The following is a 20,017-nucleotide window of genomic DNA, read 5'->3' as shown; positions in this document are numbered from 1 at the left end:
GCAAACCACAATCCGACAAAACAAGACACTGACCCAAGAGTGAGACTGACGGTGAGTGCTTCGAAAATCTGAATGTTTGTATTTACTAACCCAGATAAAATTAAAAACTCACATGGAATCTAAATCGCGCAACGGGACGGATTGTAGGTTTATCTCTCAAGATCAAAGAAAGCCGAAAAATCTCAACCACAACTGTGATTGCGGAAGATCCAATCACAGATAATTTAGATTAAACAAAGAGATGCTTCAAGAAGCTACTATGGCTGACTTTACAAATGTGAAATTTTGAGAAGAATTTTGAGATAAAAATTTTGATTTTCTTTTGAAGATCTCCTAAGCCAGAAATATGCATGAAAATTGACTGGAAAGGACTCAAAACGACCAGATACAACCTTATTTCCTAAAATTACATTATATTTTAGCTAAATATACGAATATTGTTCAATGTAAATATATTTTACCATATATTTCCCTCTAAAAATATTAAAATCATCATTCCAAGGAACTTAACGCAAATTTTGCGATCTACTTAAAATTGAATAATCGATTAATTATATATTTAAAAAAAATTCAATAAATATTAAATTAATATATATATACTGGTTGCCCAAAACTTCCGGGCCATGTTACATGTATAAGGTAACATCCTCCGGGAGCTTCGGAAAACAAAAATCTAACTTAGAAGTTCTAAGTTAAGCTCCTTTTTTTCCCTAACATTTTAGTCACAAAATACTCTAATGCAATGCAATCAATATAAGAAATGTTTTGGAAAATTTACAGAGACCTTAATCCTAACAAAGAATTTATAACTACTCTATATGAAAGGGAAAAAAGAAATATTGGACACACAAAAGAGACACAAAACCAACAAAATTACCTTAATCTAAACTTAACCTAAGATTTTCTCTCTTTTTTTTTCGACATGTTTTGTTCGGCTCAACCTCCCAACAGCTCTCTCCTCTTTTCTTCAGAGCATCGAAATAATTTCAGATTGTCGAAACTCTGAGTATCAATATTTTCTCCTTTCAAACTTTGTAATCTAGCTGAGTTTCTAGTTATAGAAGAAACAATGTATGGTCTCACATAGGTATCCATAAACTTTGCAAATACCTTCTTTGGTATGGATGACACGTGATGTGTTTTAACCATTACCAATGAGCCTTCAGTAATGGTGTCCTGATGTTTCTGCTGTTTTCGTTCTTTCTTGGGCACAGTTGCTGGACTAGATATGACGAGTTTCTTGTCTTCACTGACAGGGAGTGATTCTTTTGGCCAGCTGAAATTTTCTTTGAAGCTCTTGGACGCAGAGTAGCATAGGAAACGCTCTGCCGGTGTGCATCCAAGTGCATCACACCAGGAATGGTTACACAAATCTTGGGCGGCTTTTAGAAAGGTACTCCATTTGGATTGATTCTCGCTACAATAGAGGCGGAGAATACGGTGGAGGTCACGATGTCTGCGCTCGATAATGCCATGGGAGGAAGGATGGTATGGTGTGGTAAGTATGTGTTTGATTCGGTGTTTTTGACAAAATTCTCGCCAGACGCGCGACAAGAATTGCGGACCTTGGTCACTCACCAAGTACTTAGGATAAGGTAGCTGATAGTAATATCTTTTCTCAAGGACAGCCACAATCTCCCTCGTGTGAGCCGTCCTGAGGGGGAAGAAACACACGAAGTGACTGTAGACGTCCAAGATAGACAAGATATACTTGTATCCCTGACTCCTAGGAAGGGGCCCGACCAGATCTAGGCATTGCTTTTCGAAGGAAGCAGAGGCCTCAACATGGCAGGGTTCCTTTCTGATCACCCTATACGAGTACTTGGTTCGTGCACAAGGAAGGCATTCTTGAATATACTTAGTAAAAGTCTCACGCATACTTTTCCAGTGAAACATGGCCTTAGCGAACGACAAACATCGCTTCACACCAAAATGGCCTTTGTTGTGAATCGCCGAAACAATATTTTCCACCAAGCTGGCAGGAATGACCAGCAGCCAAACAGAATTTTGAGAATTTCTAATATAAACTAAATGATTATCCACACGTATTCTGTCATTATCTCGAGAACCCTTCCAAATGGCGTGTAGCTTTCTACAATCCCCGAATTCCGGAAGTTACCAAAACATTTAATTTTAAATTTTGAGGTTCGAGATTAACTTCTGGACAGGTTGATGCCAAACAAAAATTTTGATGTTCCGTTATCGAACTTTCTTCCTTTTGGGGAGTCGAGGAATTCATATCGCAGTCCACAGTCTCTCCTAATGAGGGCTGCGACATGCATTTCCCGAACTATTCCCATTCGCTCCAGAAGACTGCGCCATCGGCGGCATGAACGTCGTATACGGCGAAGGCCAACCAGTGGACATAGCCATGTTCACCGCTGGGGAAGGAGTGGATATGGGAGTTGCCACTCCTCCTCCAGGAGGTAAATTCGGCATGTATCCCTGATAGGCTTGCGCTCCCGATATGTGGTTCGAATTCAGCGCGCACTGTTGGGATACACCTCGATGACATCCAAAGTTCATTGCCCCCGATTGGTAGTTAGGGTTGGAAACATATGGAGCATTCTGGTTTCCGTTCCCCCAGTTTTGCCTTCGGTTGTTGTACCAGGGTCTTCTGGCCTGAAAATTTCTTCTTAGACCTCGGTTTCCCAAGAATCGATTGCCATTTTCATTTCCCTTGGAGTCACCATTCTTCTTTCCTTCATCCTCCTCTGTCTGCGACGAAGTATCTTTAGTCTCTTGTGACTTCCCGTTCTTTTCGGTCTTTTTCCCCATCTTGGCCTGCCGAATATGCAGACGCTTAAATTTCTTATCCGTCACTGGTTCCATAGGTTCCGGATGGCCTTTTATTTCAGCTATCTTGACAATTAGATGCTGGATATCCTTGGGCTCCACAGCTCGCAACAACTTAGCATCTCCAGCTGGCAGACAATCTAGGACAATCTCAATGAGCTCTGTCTCGTCTGGACGTTGTGCCATAGCATAATATTCAGCTATGACCTTCCACGCAAAGTCTGTTAGCCGGTTGTACTTGGACCGGTCAAACTTCATCCCTTGGATGAATTTCTTCTGTAGGCGTTCCATCCTGGCCGAGAAATAGTGCTCCTTAAACAGACGCACAAAGTCAGCATAACACGGTACCAAAACCATGCGTTCGTATTCTGACGCGGAGATTATCTTGAACGTCTGTTCTAAATTCTCTAGAAAAGATCTGACCAAACCATATTCTCCAGCAAAGTTCGGTAATTGATTTAGTTCCGACAGCCTTAGATTTAACGATCTACTTCCAGAACATCCCTCATATCTGCTGGGATTCAGGGGAGAGTTGCAGCCAATCACGGGGCTCTTTGCATTAGAATAATTTTGTCCAAGATTTGAATAAGAGGTATAATTTGGTCCAAACGGTAAGTTGCCTGGCATCGATACCACTGTGTGACTACATACTCCCTCCGGAACTCCAACAAACGAAGGAGTCCTGTCTGCGGCAGTACTGGACACTACATGACTTAATCTACATATATTGGAAGTCGAGACCGAAACCTGAGACCACTCAACTAATGGATTTAAAGCCCTAGAGGCAACCTGACCACTCATGATATCCCCACAGGTGGGACTGGAATTGTTCGTGACCAAAGCATGTGAATTTATGTCAAACGGCCAGACATTCTTAGTGTGAACGTTGGTCGGCTGACAGACAGAGACTGTCACCGTTGGGACAGTACGAGTCTCCTCAACCGAAGAGACTGGTACATCCACTCGGGTGTCAGAGTCTGTTCCGTCAGAGTCAACCCCTTCACAACCAACAAAGTCACGTGACCGCTTGCGACCGACCCGACCTGGTTTTCTTTGCTCCTGATCCTTCACCAAAGTCTGGATCTTAGCCTCGAGTACGTCATAGGATTTCTGGGTGCTTGACTCGAGATGCGATAGCTCTTTGGCGAGCTGATCACATCTGCGATTTTGTTTTTCCACCGACAACCAGAGATTCTTCTCAACGGTGTCTACCCGCGTCGTCATCGTATCTTGAAATTCCCCCACCGAAGTGTACAAATCGCGAACTTCGTTACGGAGGTCCGATACGTCCTTGTTTACATTATCGACCTTTTCGTTTACAATCTGCATCATTTCCGACTTTAACATATCAAATTTGTGATTCATCGTCAACAAGTTATTATCTACTCTTTCAAATCTTTGGTTCATAACACTGTCAACCTTTTCAAATTTCTGATCCAAAGTTAGAGTCAAAGTTCGACTGAAACGTTCTAGCATTTTCGGGAGGTCTACTACGGGTGCAGTTGAACCAGCAGTTCCGGTACTATCTCCACCATCGTGCAAAAGTTTCTCTCCCGAGTCGTGCGTGTGTCGTGGTGTTCCGTTCACTTCCACTTTCCTGTGACTTTGGAAGCGATCGCACAGTCAGCTGTTTGGCCACACACTTCTTACAAAACCATGGCTCACTACACTTACTTAATTCTTCTACCTGCTCATCGGTTATATCATAGCACTGTGCATGCACCCATCCAGAGCAACCGTCACAATACACACTGAAGCCCTGTATTTCCTCACTACAACGCACGTATTCATCCGCGCTACGGGATTCGGTACTTGACCTGCTACCAGCAGACATCTCCATTTCATAAAATTGTTTTCCCCAAATTACACATATATAAACTCATGAGTGACTACACATCGTTCAAGGAGTCGATTGTCATAACAGTCCCCCATTACATTACGCTGCTCTTTCAATGTGATTCACTTAGCACTCGCGAAAGATTGAAATAACAGATCCTGGCTATGGAACGCCAATTTTACAAAAAAAAAAAGAAAATAGAAATTTAATAATTATTATAAAAATAAAATAAATAGAATAAAATGATGATAGTGATACTGATGATGTGTTTCTGTATGACGTTCACTTTCCTTAAGACTATGTGGCGTGAATGTGTCACTGATTGATGACCGCGAACCCCCCGGGCCCAGACGGGTCAGCTGTCAACACTCACTGACCCATCCACTACACCAGTCATCTCCGGAAAATAGAACTCAAATTGGCCCAAAATATGAAGATTTCTAAGCCTCCTTCATTCTCACTCGCAGTCCAGTATCCCGATCCGCAGTTCATCGTCTGCATCCCATCACGAGATAGGTTGCAAACCACAATCCGACAAAACAAGACACTGACCCAAGAATGAGACTGACGGTGAGTGTTTCGAAAATCTGAATGTTTGTATTTACTAACCCAGATAAAAAAAAACTCAAATGGAATCTAAATCGCGCAACGGGATGGAATTTCGTAAAAAAAAAAAAAACTGAATGCCAAAAATGAATTTTGTTGATCTTATTAACGGAGTGAAATTTCCTGGCAGGTCTGTGATTCCAACCCCGGTCACACTATGTGAAATCAATTCTATGCGTTTTCAAGACGTTATAATTTACTTTCGTTACACTGTTCACGTACTGCTTTCAAAATTCGACACTCTAAGTACTAACAATACACTGAAGTTAATTTACTATACGGTTCTAAAGAATTAGCTTTGTACTGAATAATAAAACATTGTGTTTCGACTCGTATATTTTATTTACACTAATTTTTCTGTAAGACAAGAAAACAAGCCAAACGAATAAGAAAACAAAAGTCGCAATGGTTAGAAATGCGAATGGAAACTTTTCATAGCTGAATGGGTAAGTTTATCTACAAATGAAATCGAATTACATTTTCTCTTCACATCTCGTGAGAATTTCTACATGTATTTAGTTTCATCGATCATAAAACAATTTGTATATTAGAATATTTACTACCGTAGTCACATAAGCCTTATTCTACACATACTCATCCGGGCTGTGTGCTATATACTTTATTTTCTTTCCTTCGTATTTTCTCTTTAGTCAAAGTTGTGCAAGTGAGGCCAGCACAGAGGATTTATACCAGTAGGGTGACCTCTCTTTGTATAAGCTCAGGCCTATCCACTTTTGTTTTCACAACAAAACATTTATACTGAGATAATACATCCACTTAATAAATTCACATGGAAAGAAAAGCATACTTAACCTAAGTCCCTAACTATCTAAACTAGCTTAACCTAAGACATATAAAAATCACTTTCATCAAACATATTTGTAATCTATAGCACACACAGCTAATTACTGAGGACGTATTGGACGCTTACCATTCAGCTTTAACTTTTCTATTGTGTTAAAAAAATCCTAAAATATGTTCTTAAAATTTGAGCTTCTGTTTTCTTAGTGAAGGGAATTCAAAATACAGAGCGAGTATTTCACTGCTGATGAACATCTCCCATTATCAATAGTACTAGCACCCTTGTTATTAATGTGAGTCGAAACTTTGTAAACATTTGTCTCATCGTATATAACCTAAAATGAAGGTGAGCACGAAACCAGAGAATGGATTTAATTCTGTAACATATAGCAGTACGGAGCAATAAAAAAATGTCTGAGATTACATATTCAAAATAAATACTTTGGGGTGAAATATATGTACTTGAAAGTACACACACTTCATGGACTGGTCATGACAATCGTCCACACTGAAACTCAAAGAAAGAATACTACCCCCCCCCCCCATTGAACGAGTGGTTTTTGTGTCAGATCTCGAAATTTATATACTGTATAACTTAGGGAAAACTATGCAGAGTTTAGAACATTATGTCTGGCGTCATAACACCAAAAGAAGAATAATTCGTAACCAATCCAATGATAAAATTTAGCAGGTTTGTTCGGCCGAAAACAACAACTCGGATTTTACATCTACCACACTTACTTGTCGATCTCCTCCATGGAAAATAGAATGATGTTTACTTTTCTACCTTGTCAGTCCTTGTTGGGGCTTCTCAAAGAAATATCCTACACTACTACTCGGCTGAGTAGTTTCACGGTGACTTCTAAAAATGGAATTCTGCTTCAACTCCAGACAGCTAAGCTTCACCAACAAAATGGCTTACGTCAGCCACTCACGCTCTGACGTATAAATTTGCTCACACAGTCGTAACTCTATCGTCCATTGAGCACAGCAAACACACTCTGCATACATATACTGTCCAAAGACATGGAAGGTCTCAACAATTTGTGTTGTTACTTTTAAAATTTCTATTTTTCCACGTTTAATATCGACGAAGATAAATGTCCGTCCACCACTTAACACTGCTTCCGGTAAAAGCCAAAGACAATGGGAAGACGATCCCTAATTGGAGATTCATTGTGACGTAACTATACGATGATAGGTTTATCTCTCAAGATCAAAGAAAGCCGAAAAATCTCAACCACGACTGTGATTGCGGAAGATCCAATCACAAATAATTTAGATTAAACAAAGAGATGCTTCAAGAAGCTACTATGGCTGACTTTACAAATGTGAAATTTTGAGAAGATTTTTGAGATAAAAATTTTGATTTTCTTTTGAAGATCTCCTAAGCCAGAAATATGCATGAAAATTGACTGGAAAGGACTCAAAACGACCAGATACAACCTTATTTCCTAAAATTACATTATATTTTAGCTAAATATACGAATATTGTTCAATGTAAATATATTTTACCATATATTTCCCTCTAAAAATATTAAAATCATCATTCCAAGGAACTTAACGCGATCTACTTAAAATTGAATAATCGATTAATTATATATTTTAAAAAATTCAATAAATATTAAATTCATATATATATATATACTGGTTGCCCAAAACTTCCGGGCCATGTTACATTATACCATGTATAAGGTAACACTACAGAGAAGTTCTCTAATGATTTTATGCCATGCCGTTATGTAAATAGAAATGAAATCTTTTAGGCAACATACCCTTACTGTATTTCAGCATTTAGATAGCTGGTTTGTCGAGTCAAGATAGTAATAAAACATACCGCATCTGCTCTTTTTCCATTTCGAACACTGCTCTCCAGCCCTCTGTGACAAAAGCACTGGACCGAGATCTGCTACTATTTAATTCTTATCCGTAAGACAGTTTGGTATAAACTCAAGAAACTTCAGTTGAATTCAATAACATTTCTTTGTTTCTATTCCGTCCCCTAAATGCTCAAGTAACAGACATATTTACGCTCTTGAATGGCCCAGGAAAGACTTCATTCATTGGCCATACCACCTATTGAAAATGATGAAGCCAGCAAATTAGATTTTAAAGAGATATTGTGCACATTTTCTTACAGAATAGTCGGGAGAATGTCATTTAGTGTTTGAATAAAGTATGTATGAATTAAGTAAGTTACCCTACATTTTTTGAAACAACGTATCGTTAACATCGTCTTGCAGAACAAACATTAACAAACCATACATTTTGAATTTGAATATGAATTATAATTGTAGGATTGAATTGAAACAAATACTCGCAAATAATTACAAACGTCACCTGAAAAAGTTACTTTAGTATTCCAACGCTATGATAACTGCACTGAAAAAATTGTGTTAATCGCAACGAAATAAAAGTTTATTTTGTTGGTTTTTAGCGAAAGTCACAAAACTACAAAGTTTTTGTTATCACTTTGGGCTTTAATAAGGTGCGTTGCAAAATGATACGAACGATACCATGTATCGCCATATTATGTGATCATAAACGAAACGGAAAATGGAAAGGAGGTTGAATGACACAGTATTGTATTTATGTTACACGAAGACAGGTACTGTAGAAATACACACGTATAGAGAACAGGGCGAAACAAAAATAAAACATCAATCCAGGAGAAGTGTTCCGAAATGATACGAATGGTGACATGAAATGAAATGAAATCTCAGTTTTACGTCCCACGGTATGCCGGTTAGGCTAAAGGAGACGGTGATGATGAGAGATGAGTGAAATGGTGGAATGAAGAAAGTGGGAGAAAACGGGAGAACCCCGAAAAAACTCACGGGCACGGTGTTTGTCCACCACAAAGTCAACTCGGAGCGAGCTGGGATCAAACCAGGGACCCCAAGCACCGGAGGTGAACACTCTACAACTGAGCCACCGCGCCCCCCAAATGGTGGCATGTTTAGTGTAATAACTTGTAGCTAGTTCGCTGCAACGGAACATAGAGGGCGCTAGACGAGAAGGCGAAATGTATGGCAGACGAGTGATAGAAGTGGAAGCTATGTACTACGGCGAGGACGTCTGTGTGAAGTGGGGAGTAAGAGAAGATTAATGGGCCGTGCAAAGTATTGTCTGAGTGCGAAAAGGGGCAAATAGAGGCATATGAAAAAGAAGGTGTATCTGTTAATGAAATCGCACTTCGAATTGGTTAGAGTGCTTGTGTCCTGAACAACTTTCTTAAACTTAAAATGCGATATATGAGTAAGGAAATCATCAGGAAGGCCGCGTTAACTAACGCCACAACAGCAAAGACAGGTTGTTCGAAAGCTAAGTTGTGCTGAAATATCCCTTACACAGTTGACACGAGACCCTAACAAACGTGTACATAAATCTACCCTATCAAGAGCTGTGAAATGCTGTAACCATCTCTGATATAAGAAGCGCAAGCGTCAGCCACGACTCACCGCGCAGTACAAGAAGAGACGGGTGATCTGGACCGCAATGCATGTGACCTGGAAGCAGAACTGGTGTTGTGTCATCTTCAGCGACGAAAAGAAATTTAATTTGGATGGTTCCGATGGCTGATGATACTATTGGCAACGATCTGAGGAAGTAGGATCAGATGTTCTTTAAGCGACAGCAAGGAAGACAGTCGGTAATGGTGTGTGAGGGCTTTGGTTGTTATGGTACAATAAATCTCGAAATTCCTACATCTCGTATGATATCAACCACATACCAAACAGTACTTGCAGATAATTTGTTGCAATTTGCCTCGCGAATTGTTGGTCCCGAGTGGATCTTCCAACAGGATAATGCCACTATTCACGTTGTTGGAACTACCAGGGATTGGTTTCGGGAGAAAGACGTGATTGTCCTTGATTGGCCTTTCAATTTCCCAGACAAAAATCCGATGGAAAATCTATGGGAAATATTGTGTCGCTCAGTGATCTCCATCAGTACCCAGTACAATAGTGTTCGTGAGTTGCAGGATGCCATCATCGCTGCATGGTATCAAATTGATGTGACTCTGCTGCAAACGCTGGTAAACATCATGCTTAATCGAGTGTTCAAGCTGGTGTTATGCAGTGGCTCATTTATTGGCTATTAGAACTAGCTTTTGTATTGCGTACGTATCATTTTGCAACAGTCATTATCGTGCTGTTTTGATTGTTTTTTATTTTCAATTTGGCTAGCCGTAGAAATGAGTGAACTATCCATGGAAAGTATACATCTCCTCCTTTTACATCTCTACATATTACGCATTTCATCCGTGACGTGCACTTACTAAAATTATGTGACATATTTGGATCGTTTGCACCATTTTGCAGCATACCTTATTTGTATACTCAATACTCTTACTATGTTGATGTGTATTAAGTTCAATTTCAGTAATTCAAAACCATGCTTTCATTAATTTTTGTTTTAACTACAAAAGCCATTCACTTTAAAAAATTGACATAATACCAATTTCTTTTATCTTACATTATGATCTTACATTCCATATTTAAATCTAGGAGTAAAGAATAAATTCTGGTTGGTCGGAGAGGCGGGGGGCGCCTAGGAATTCTCGCCTTGGAAGCTTACAACCCACACGACAGCCTAGAGGTTACTTAGCAGCATTAGTCAGCAATTATTTAACCTAGTGATAACAATAAATACACTTATAGTAGTGTACAGTCTCGCTGAGGATTACAAGCAAGAGCATGTTAATTCCTGCAACGTATCTGGAAGAACTACAAAGATTCCTCGAGAGCAAACCAATGGAAGAACAGGAAATGGCTTATTTCCCCCCTTGTTCCCTCCAGTGTCAGCAGCTCAAATCTAATAGTGAAATTTGCAAGTGTTACAGTGCAGTTTAGTTAAATCATTCATCCTATGTTACGGAACCAAAAACGTAAGTACTAAAAAAATAGAGAAATTCAAAGGCTATAAATAACGTTCGTGTACTAGCATTTAGAACAGTACATACCGAAATTACTCTCCGGTAATTTTAAACAAATCAAAGTTTTCTTCGATTTCTCTTTCAATTTATTCTTCAATATTTTTACCTTCTTACCTCCTATTCTAATCTGCTCCTCATACCAGGAACCAAAGACTCAATTATGTGCTCCAAAGGTGAATTTGTTAACCGTTTAACCACTATTTGATGTGATAAATATTTGCCCTCCTCGCTGGCCTAGTGAGTAGCATGTGTGCCTTTGATGCACGGGGTCCTAGGTTCGATTCCCTGTGGGAGAGCGTTCAACCTACTACAATAATTCTGATTCCACTTTAACGATAGGTCCATGTCTAGGTTAAACCGAGAGAAAAATCGAACGCATTTAGAAAGAAAATTCGTAAATTCCGGCTACAGGCGGCTTTCCTGGATCTGCTCCGGCTACGGCAGAAGAACTGTGTTGCGGTGCAGATGTTCTGTACTACGTTGGAAGGAGTAGGGCTCGGTTAGCCTAGATGGTGTATATGTACGCTTTATCTTTGTACGTATGTTCCGTACATATTTTCTACATGCTGCTACGTACCGTATTCAATTCCTTTGTCTGAATGTTTATTTCCAGCCAGAAGAAAAATCTAGATCGTACACAAGAATGGGAATGGAATGAATGGTGCCCGTACACAACCAAGTAATATTTTTTAAAGTACATAGCCATGATTTTCTGTATTCTGCATCTGTAGACGGACACACATGATTTACGTATATTTACAGCTATACAGATGATCCTAGCTAAGCAACAAATCTGTTCGTAGCCTGACACAGAAAATGTTGTGTATGAAACAGAATGCTGTTAAATTACGCCTCTCCAGGTTTTCTAGAATAAAAATAGCTTTCTTTCTCTCAGTAGAGGGACACGGTGGTTTAGTAATAGAACATTTACTACTGGTGTGTAGAGTACCTAGATCTATCCTGGGCAAGTAAATTTGTGGCAAACAACATCGTGTTCGTGTGTTTTCTCGGGATACTTCTTTTTCCGCCTACATTCTCATTCCATCATCATTCTCTTGTCTTAATCATCCGTCTCCCTTAACCTAAATAGCATAATCGTGGGACGTTAAACTGCCAGATTTTATAGCATTTTCTTTCTCTCTGTATAGTCTACGTGGTAAAAGTATGGCAAACTTCAACCTAATAAATATAAGTATTTATTATAAATATATAAGACACAATATTCTGATTATAATTAGATTCCAGATGGTGGTATGCAGGAGCAATTATTTTTTTTTCTTTAAAATAGATCAACCACAAAATATTGATTTCATCTAGCAGGTAGAGTAAAAGTATTTTCTATCTCTGCTGTATAATTACTCATGAAACAGAAGCAATGCGTCGAAAGAAAATCATTATCTTTGTTAACAATTGTGTTGATTGGCAATTATAAACAATTAATTAACTGTCATATCCATGGGATCAATTCAAATGAATAATTAGCTTGGGGACTGCTTCGAGGAAGGGCGGGTTTCAAAAGCTTCTGATCGTTTTCGACTAAGGGACGGGTTTTAAAACCTTGTAAACTGTTTCGAGGAAGGGAGGCGTATTAAAATACTCTGTTTTACTTTAATTTAGTTTTGTTCGTGATTGGAGATAAACGAAGAGTAAATAACAATGGTGAGTATAATTTATGTTTATATTTATGCTTTTTCATTGCCTTGTCGTGGTAAAAATCATTATTATAAATTGCTTTTAGAATTCTTACATTTTCCTTTCATTTATATGGGGCGTTCAGACCCAGTGTTCGTAGTTTGAGAAAAATTTCCCTAATCTAGGGAATTTTGAGGTAAATATAGCAAAAAGAGAAAAGGAAGTTTTTTCATTAAACTTGAAAATGTAGGGAAATTCTCGTTCTGACTGATTGATGAACATGAATGCTTAAATTTTTCTTTGTTCTTCAGAAATAAACAAATACATTAGCAATTGTGTGTGTGTTCAAAGTAGAATAGTTTGCACCCATTGTTGGCGGTATATTTGTGTTTTTTTTTGTAAAAAAAAAGAAAGAAAAGGAAAGGAAGAGGTGAGAAAAAATAGAAGCAAAAAGTAGGTGTACAAAATAAATGTGACTGATATTTTCTTTTATAGCTAATTTAACTTCTGTCATAGAAATTAGACACTTAACAAACTAAGGGAAAATTTGGTAAGAAAAGGGAAAATTTTGTGTTAGCTGAGGAAAATTTTCATAACGAAACCTACGAACACTGTTCAGGCCACAATACAAGGGAATCAAGTTCAATTGCCAAAGTAGTGACAAAAAAAAAAAAGTATACTTAAGTGCATTAAAAAACTTACATACAATGTTTCAACACGATTCTTTTGAGTTCTAAAAGGAACTTCAGATAGATGTCTTGAAAATGAAGTATGTCCAAAGTGACAAAAAAAGTGGACTTGATTTCCTTGTGCACTGAATATTCGTAGGTACATAAGTCAATATGGGACAATTCAGAAAGGCATGATTAATTTATAAAAACGTAGTTTGGTTCTTAATTAAAAGCTTACTGCTACTGGTAAATTGAATTTTATCTGTGTCTCAATTCCTCAATTCGTATGACTTCATCACAATCAAGTAAAATAATTATGATCTTTATAATGGTATAATGTAAATTGAGTTTATTCACCTTAACGTGTGTTGTACACATTGGTTTCTTCATATTTAAGACATACGATATGAACAGTAAATATATCTACTAATATTACATAAAATTCTCACAAGGCAGGGTACCCAGGTGTAACACACCGATTCTGATAAGATTGCACAGACATAAAGAACATTGAAAAAGAAGCGACACGTATTATTTTTATCGGCCAACAAGCGCATTGAAAGGGTCAAATAGGGGCATAAAAATGGGGTCAAAATGAGATTATGTGGAATATAGCGAGAACGACAAGAGATATCGGAAAAGGTTAAATGTACGAAATACTACCCCTAGTCGATGCAACTCAATGAGGTAAAACGCACCCATGAGAAGAGAGCAGAACATCCGGAAATGGATCAATCACTTGTACAATATTGTCACAATGTGTTACGGAAATGAGCGAAAAGGGTGATAAGAAGCAGGAAGAAAGAAGAAACGAAAACAGAAAATACGTGTTTTTGCTTTGGATGCATACATCACCCATATGCGAAAAAAACGCAGATTTATCTCAATGCACGAAGATGGGATAACACGCAGAAAAGGTTCAAACACCGTTCGTATAGGCAGCCAGTGAGACAGTACTGCGCAGTGGGTTGCATATATCGGGTAATGAGAACAAAAATTTATAGCACAGTAGAATGTAATAGCAGGTGGTCCACATACGTAAGATAAATAGCAACATTAATATCAGTACCACACATGAGTATCAACATTATATCACTACGAAAATACGCGTACAACATAACAGTAATAGTAACAATTTTGTTTTTGTGTTACTACTGCCTACGCACATTTTCGTTTCCAACATCCATCTCATCGTTGTCTCCATTACGTTAAATAGAGTTGATAGTTAAAAAGAGTTAAATAGAGTTGATTACAGCACACTAATCCTAGTTAATGTAAGGGCAGAAGCTTTGAACAGTAGATTTTTCTTTTTCTTCAAATAATTCACTATAGGATACAAAAAATATTAAAAATAAAAAAGGAAATTGTACATAACACCAGTACTGAAAGAAAAGTTCACCTGATGCGTGGAGTTCTTGGATCGATCATAGCTCGCGTCAAGTGAGATTTGTAGTTGAGAAATCGTGTGTTGGGGGGGGTCTCAGTTTTATTCCCTTTATTACACCATTTCATTCATTCCAATTATTACTGTCTCTCTTATCCTACACGGCATAACCGTGTAATGTAAAATTGAAAGATTTTCCAAAAAATCATCTTAAAAATTGTCAGTAAGCAGGGTGCACAGTCAATTAAAAGAACCAAGTTCACGTCAACGTAGGGGTACTTCAGCCAGGATGTCCATTCCTAGAGCTAGCGTAACATTAGAAAAGTGTTCTAATGGCATCCAAGCTGACAAAACCAAGAAAACCGCCATGTACAGGCGCCATCGACAATCGAGCTCAAGTACACGGTGCCGACGTACCACACAGTTGTACTATCAAGTAACATTAACCGACTGACGTCATAAAAACTCCAAGCGATAATCGCCATTGCACTAGAACTAACAGATCCCTCCTCCTGCAGTCAGCCCCATCCATCCTATAAACTGTTGCCCTCATGCAGCAAAGTATAGAGGGAATATAAACAGCCAACAATGTTACCTAACCATCCGAAATGCAAACAGTGGAACCGATAGATGTCTAAGCAGCCAAAAATTGCACAGCGGAAGGAAGGAGCTAATGAAGGAAAGAACTTACATCAATTTTTCAATGTATCTGGAATACCAAGCAGTGACCAGACTCAGAGACGGTAACCTGGCTAGTGGAATTCAAAATTCAGATCGCACCGTCGCCTTCTAATACTAGAACAAAAACATCCATCAAAGAAGACCAGTACAAAGAAGAGAAACGAAAGAAACCCCTCACATCTTCTCCTAAAAGATTCCTATTATACACATATACGGAGCTCAATACAAGAATCAAATGGTGAAGAATTTGTCTGCTCGATGTTACCTATATATATATACAGATGGTGATCAGAAAAATGGAAACATCTGTAGTTGGCAACACGTCACATGTATGGGTTGGCAGTGGTGTCGTGGCGCCCGCAGCGCCGAACCGCTGGTGGTGGTGTGTTAGGTCGGTCTCCATACTACGTCAGGCGCAGTGGAACAGCAGTGTCCAGTGGCTGCAGCAGACGGAGGTAGTGTAAAATGGAAGACCTCTCAGAGTTTCAAAGAGGGCAAATTGTTGGTGTGAGGTTATGTGGAGTGAGTGTGACGGCAGTGCATACTATGTTAGGTGTGTCGCGTGGGACAGTGTCGAAGGTGATGACGGCCTACACAACACACGGGAAAACCACATCGGGGAAGCGGAACAGTGGGCGGAAGAAAATCATGAGTGACAGGTCACGCCGGGTATTAAAGCGCATTATCACGCACAACCGTCGTGCCACTGCCGAGCAAGTGACGGAGGAACTCAATCAGCACCTCCCCCACCCTGTTTCTACAATCACAGTCCGCCGCGAATTACATGACATGAACTTACGGGGTCGTGTTGCACGGGCCAAACCGCTCATCAGGGACCATAACGCTTTCGCACGCCGCAAATGGTGCCTCGACCATGCAACTTGGGCTGTTGAGGACTGGAAACGTGTGATATGGTCGGATGAGTCATCCTTCACCCTATTCCCAACCACGGGCAGTGTTTATGTGTGGAGAACGCCCAAAGAAGTTTATGATCTGCAGTGTCTCCGCCCAACTGTGAAACATGACGGCGGCTCGGTGATGCTGTGGGCCGCCATATCATGGTTTTAATTGGGTCCTGTGGTCACACTTAGCGGACGAATCATAGCCAACGATTATATCGCAATTTTAGGAGACCACTTGCATCCTATGGTCCGGATGTTGTTCCCGGACAATGACGCCATCTTCCAAGATGATAATGCACGCATTCACACAGCTGGCGTTGTGGTTTGAGGAACATCGGGATGAATTTCAACACCTCCCCTGGCCCGCCCAATACCCAGATCTCAACATAATTGAACATCTGTGGTCCGTCTTGGAAACATGACTCCGGCGACGATTTCCACCTTCATCCTCTCTCACAGAACTGGCCGATGCCCTGCACGAGGAATTGTGTAAAATTCCACTTTCTACCATTCACGATCTCTATGCCTCCATCCCACGTCACATCAAGGCTGTTCTGAAGGCGAAAGGTTGCCCGACACCATATCAATCTGGTAAGTTGCAATTTCATTCAGGTGTTTCCATTTTTCTGATCACCATCTGTATATATATATATATATATATATATATATATATATATATATACATATATATATATATATATATATATATATATATATATATATATATATATATATATATATATACACTTTCTGTATCCAGAAGAAATACTCCTATTCGTCAGAGCTTCGAAAACAGCTTGTCCTCTAAAAGTAGTGGCACAGAAACTTACAACCGACAATGTAGCATCTCGATACATCTAGGAGTATCTTACGAAACTCGGATTCTCAGTAACGATGGTGATCCAGCTCAAGAGCGATTAGACAATAAGGAAGAAGGGCCAGTGTCTCCACTTTTAATTGTCAGACTTGTAAAAAAACTGAAACAAGAAATATCTTCATTGGCTAGATACTGAACTGTAGGGTGAAAGTGGAAATCTTTCAAGGCAACGAAATGCTCCAATTAAATTATTCTTCTCCTTGCGGCCGGAGCTCTCTCAGATTACATGCAGGGCAGCAACTATGTGAAATGCAGTAGGCCATATCTCACACAACTGCCCGAAGAAGATGAGAGACACTGTTGTAACTTATATCAATTGTGGAGTGTCCACCCGGCAAACTGTAAGGGCTACAACTACACCAAGGACTAAGAATAAAAACACGGAATAACTATTGAGCGTTATACCAAAACCATTAGCTACTGTAACCAAGACTTCATAAGTTTCTTCTTACGCAGAAGCAAAAGAATCAGCGGCACGCACCACATTCTACGCTACGAAAACATTATCAGTCGGTGGTTAAAGTGACGGAGTACATCATCTAACAATTTAATACCGGAGGACACAAGTTAGAGGGGTTCCTGGATATTGAGAAAAAATATTTGTTAATGTTTGGCACAATGGCCTAGTACACAAGTTAGTGGAGGAGAATTTCCTCTTTTACCAGACCAAGCTCACACAATCAGTCGCAAGCAATAGTTCCTTTAGAGTTTTCCACGGCAGTCATCTACCGAACCTAAGAAGATTCAAGCTTGAGTCCTGCTAGGATCTTGTCATTCCACTCCTCTTTATTTCGTCTACACGGCTGATCTCGCCAGCACTCTTAATTCCATAGTCACCACCTTACAGACAGCACAAATATTTTCGAACAATACAATAACCATCGCTATGCAACAGCGTATTTAAGATGCCATCTCTCCCTAACCGAAAAATGGACAAGCTTATGGAAGAACAAAATAAAACAATGCCAACAAGACGAGCGTTACTGGACTGTAAGAACAACACGAAAGATTGTCCCATCCAACTCACTCTACACAGAACAAGACTCCAATCACAATAAGAGATCAAGTGTTCAGGCGTGCTCCTGGTATCTAACAGGTCATCTACCGATGTCACTAACGAGGAACACGCTTCAGAGCCTTGCTTCCAGTCCTGCTGAGCTTTCACTTAAGCTATAAGACCATAACACATATCTACCAAATGCATATCCGACTTCAGTTAACGTATGCTCATCCAACTTGGCATATCTGCAATAGTAACAAGTCCTTCAGAACACAACAGCGCGAGCTATTACAGGGCCTCGATGGGCATATGTACCATCCAGACTCATAAAGACCTGAAGCTTCCACTGCTCAAGGACTTAACGGAAACTTTAAGCAGCCAAGCTTTGAAGAGACGTCGAATAGTCAATTCATCTCCACATCCAACCGATTAGGATACTCGAACCTCACCGAAAGGTTTACAGAATAGTACACACAAAGAAGAAAATTACTTAACTTCAGTAGTAATTGACAAACAGAAGCTGCGACAGTTAATATACCTTACCTAAAATTACTCCTCTTTCATTTCTGTCGTTCATTCTTAACTGTTAATCACAAGTATTTCTTATTTCATATGATCTACTTTCAGCAGGAAATGCACTCTTACTGCCTACTGCCCCTACTGCCCAGGAGGTGCGTACGTGCGACTTTGCGAATAGTAGTAACGCATGGCGCCCATGTTGGAAAATTCTCCATAGCGGCTTTACCCCACCTCGAAGAGTGGTAGACTTTTCGCCATCGTTTTCCTCTGGTATTTTTCCATAAGAACCCGTTAGCCGATAATGTATTGCAATTTGTTCTCGGTTGTTTTTTGACCTAACTTTCCTACCTAAAATATAAGTATTCATTGTCACCGGTATCCAAAGCTCATTTATGATTTTTAATCAAAACAGGAAAAACAGTGTTTATTTCAAACTTATTATGAACCTCGTACATAAAGGTACTGCTTCTCTCACAAGTTTGGAATGTTTGACTGTGTGTTGGTGCGTTTAGCTCCAATCCTAAGACCTTATATGGTTAAAAAAAAACAAGAAAGCTGCCCACGTGGTTTCTGCATTCTTTGTGACTGTCCCTTGGATTTGGACTCTTTGGGACTTTTTCCTTCCACCCACGTTCTGTTATATGCTAGAGTTAATTGAAGAAACGAAAGTCAGTTGTGCGTTAGTTCGTTTGGACGCTGGACCTTGTCCATCGCCATAGGCCACCCGTGAGTATAACTTGAGTGCGCCGTTCTAATTTTGTGTGTGTGTGTGTGTGTGTAGTTACATGAAGTGAGCTCCCCTTGCTTGAGTCGAGCATTTGAAGATAAAATATTCACTTGACAGTTGAACGCGTGTATTTCCATGTTGAAGTGCCTATCGTCGATGTTGTAATTCGTTGAATCCTAATACTGACACACGCTCCTATGTGCCCAGTAATCGTGCGTCATTTAAGGCGACCACAGGCAGAGATCCTGGACAAGTGAATGTGAAAATGTAAAAGCATAAGTGTGAACGAGTTTGGACCATCGTTTGTGGAACCTATCATCAATCTCTGCACCTAATTGGGACTCCACACCAGGACTACTACGACCTCAACGTAGTTTGACCGGTCGAAGAGTGTAGTGAGTACTTTATACATATTTCAACCGATCCGTCAGCCACCTAATACAAGAAAGGCAGGTTTACAAAACGGACGTATAACACAGAAATAGGAATTTCTCATTTGTATGATTAATGTCATTTTGTTTACAATTTGCTTGTGGTTATTATATTACGTGCAATGCATTATGAAGTAGGATTTCATTTGCTTACGAGGTTAGTTTTTAGTTCACCATCCACACTTAATTAATCTGCACATTTATAAATACATTA

At 39.5% G+C, this 20,017-nt stretch overlaps 1 protein-coding gene across 1 annotated transcript in view; it reads left to right on the top strand.

Annotated features, from left to right (window-relative positions):
- Window positions 1–12,444: 12,444 nt before the first annotated feature.
- LOC145671269 (tubulin alpha-1C chain-like) overlaps window positions 12,445–20,017 on the top strand; it is a 71,231-nt gene continuing 63,658 nt past the window's right edge. Inside the window, exon 1 of the mRNA XM_081740205.1 lies at window positions 12,445–12,638. Coding sequence (XP_081596331.1) covers window positions 12,636–12,638 — 3 coding nt within the window. The 5' untranslated portion in view covers window positions 12,445–12,635. The remainder of the gene's footprint in view (window positions 12,639–20,017) is intronic.

This window comes from Thermobia domestica, chromosome 15 (assembly GCF_964235325.1).
Source record: "Thermobia domestica chromosome 15, izTheDome1.hap1.1, whole genome shotgun sequence".
Lineage (NCBI taxonomy): Eukaryota > Metazoa > Arthropoda > Insecta > Zygentoma > Lepismatidae > Thermobia > Thermobia domestica.
Note: the sequence above shows the minus strand (reverse complement) of the source record. Positions and strands in the feature narration are given on the sequence as shown.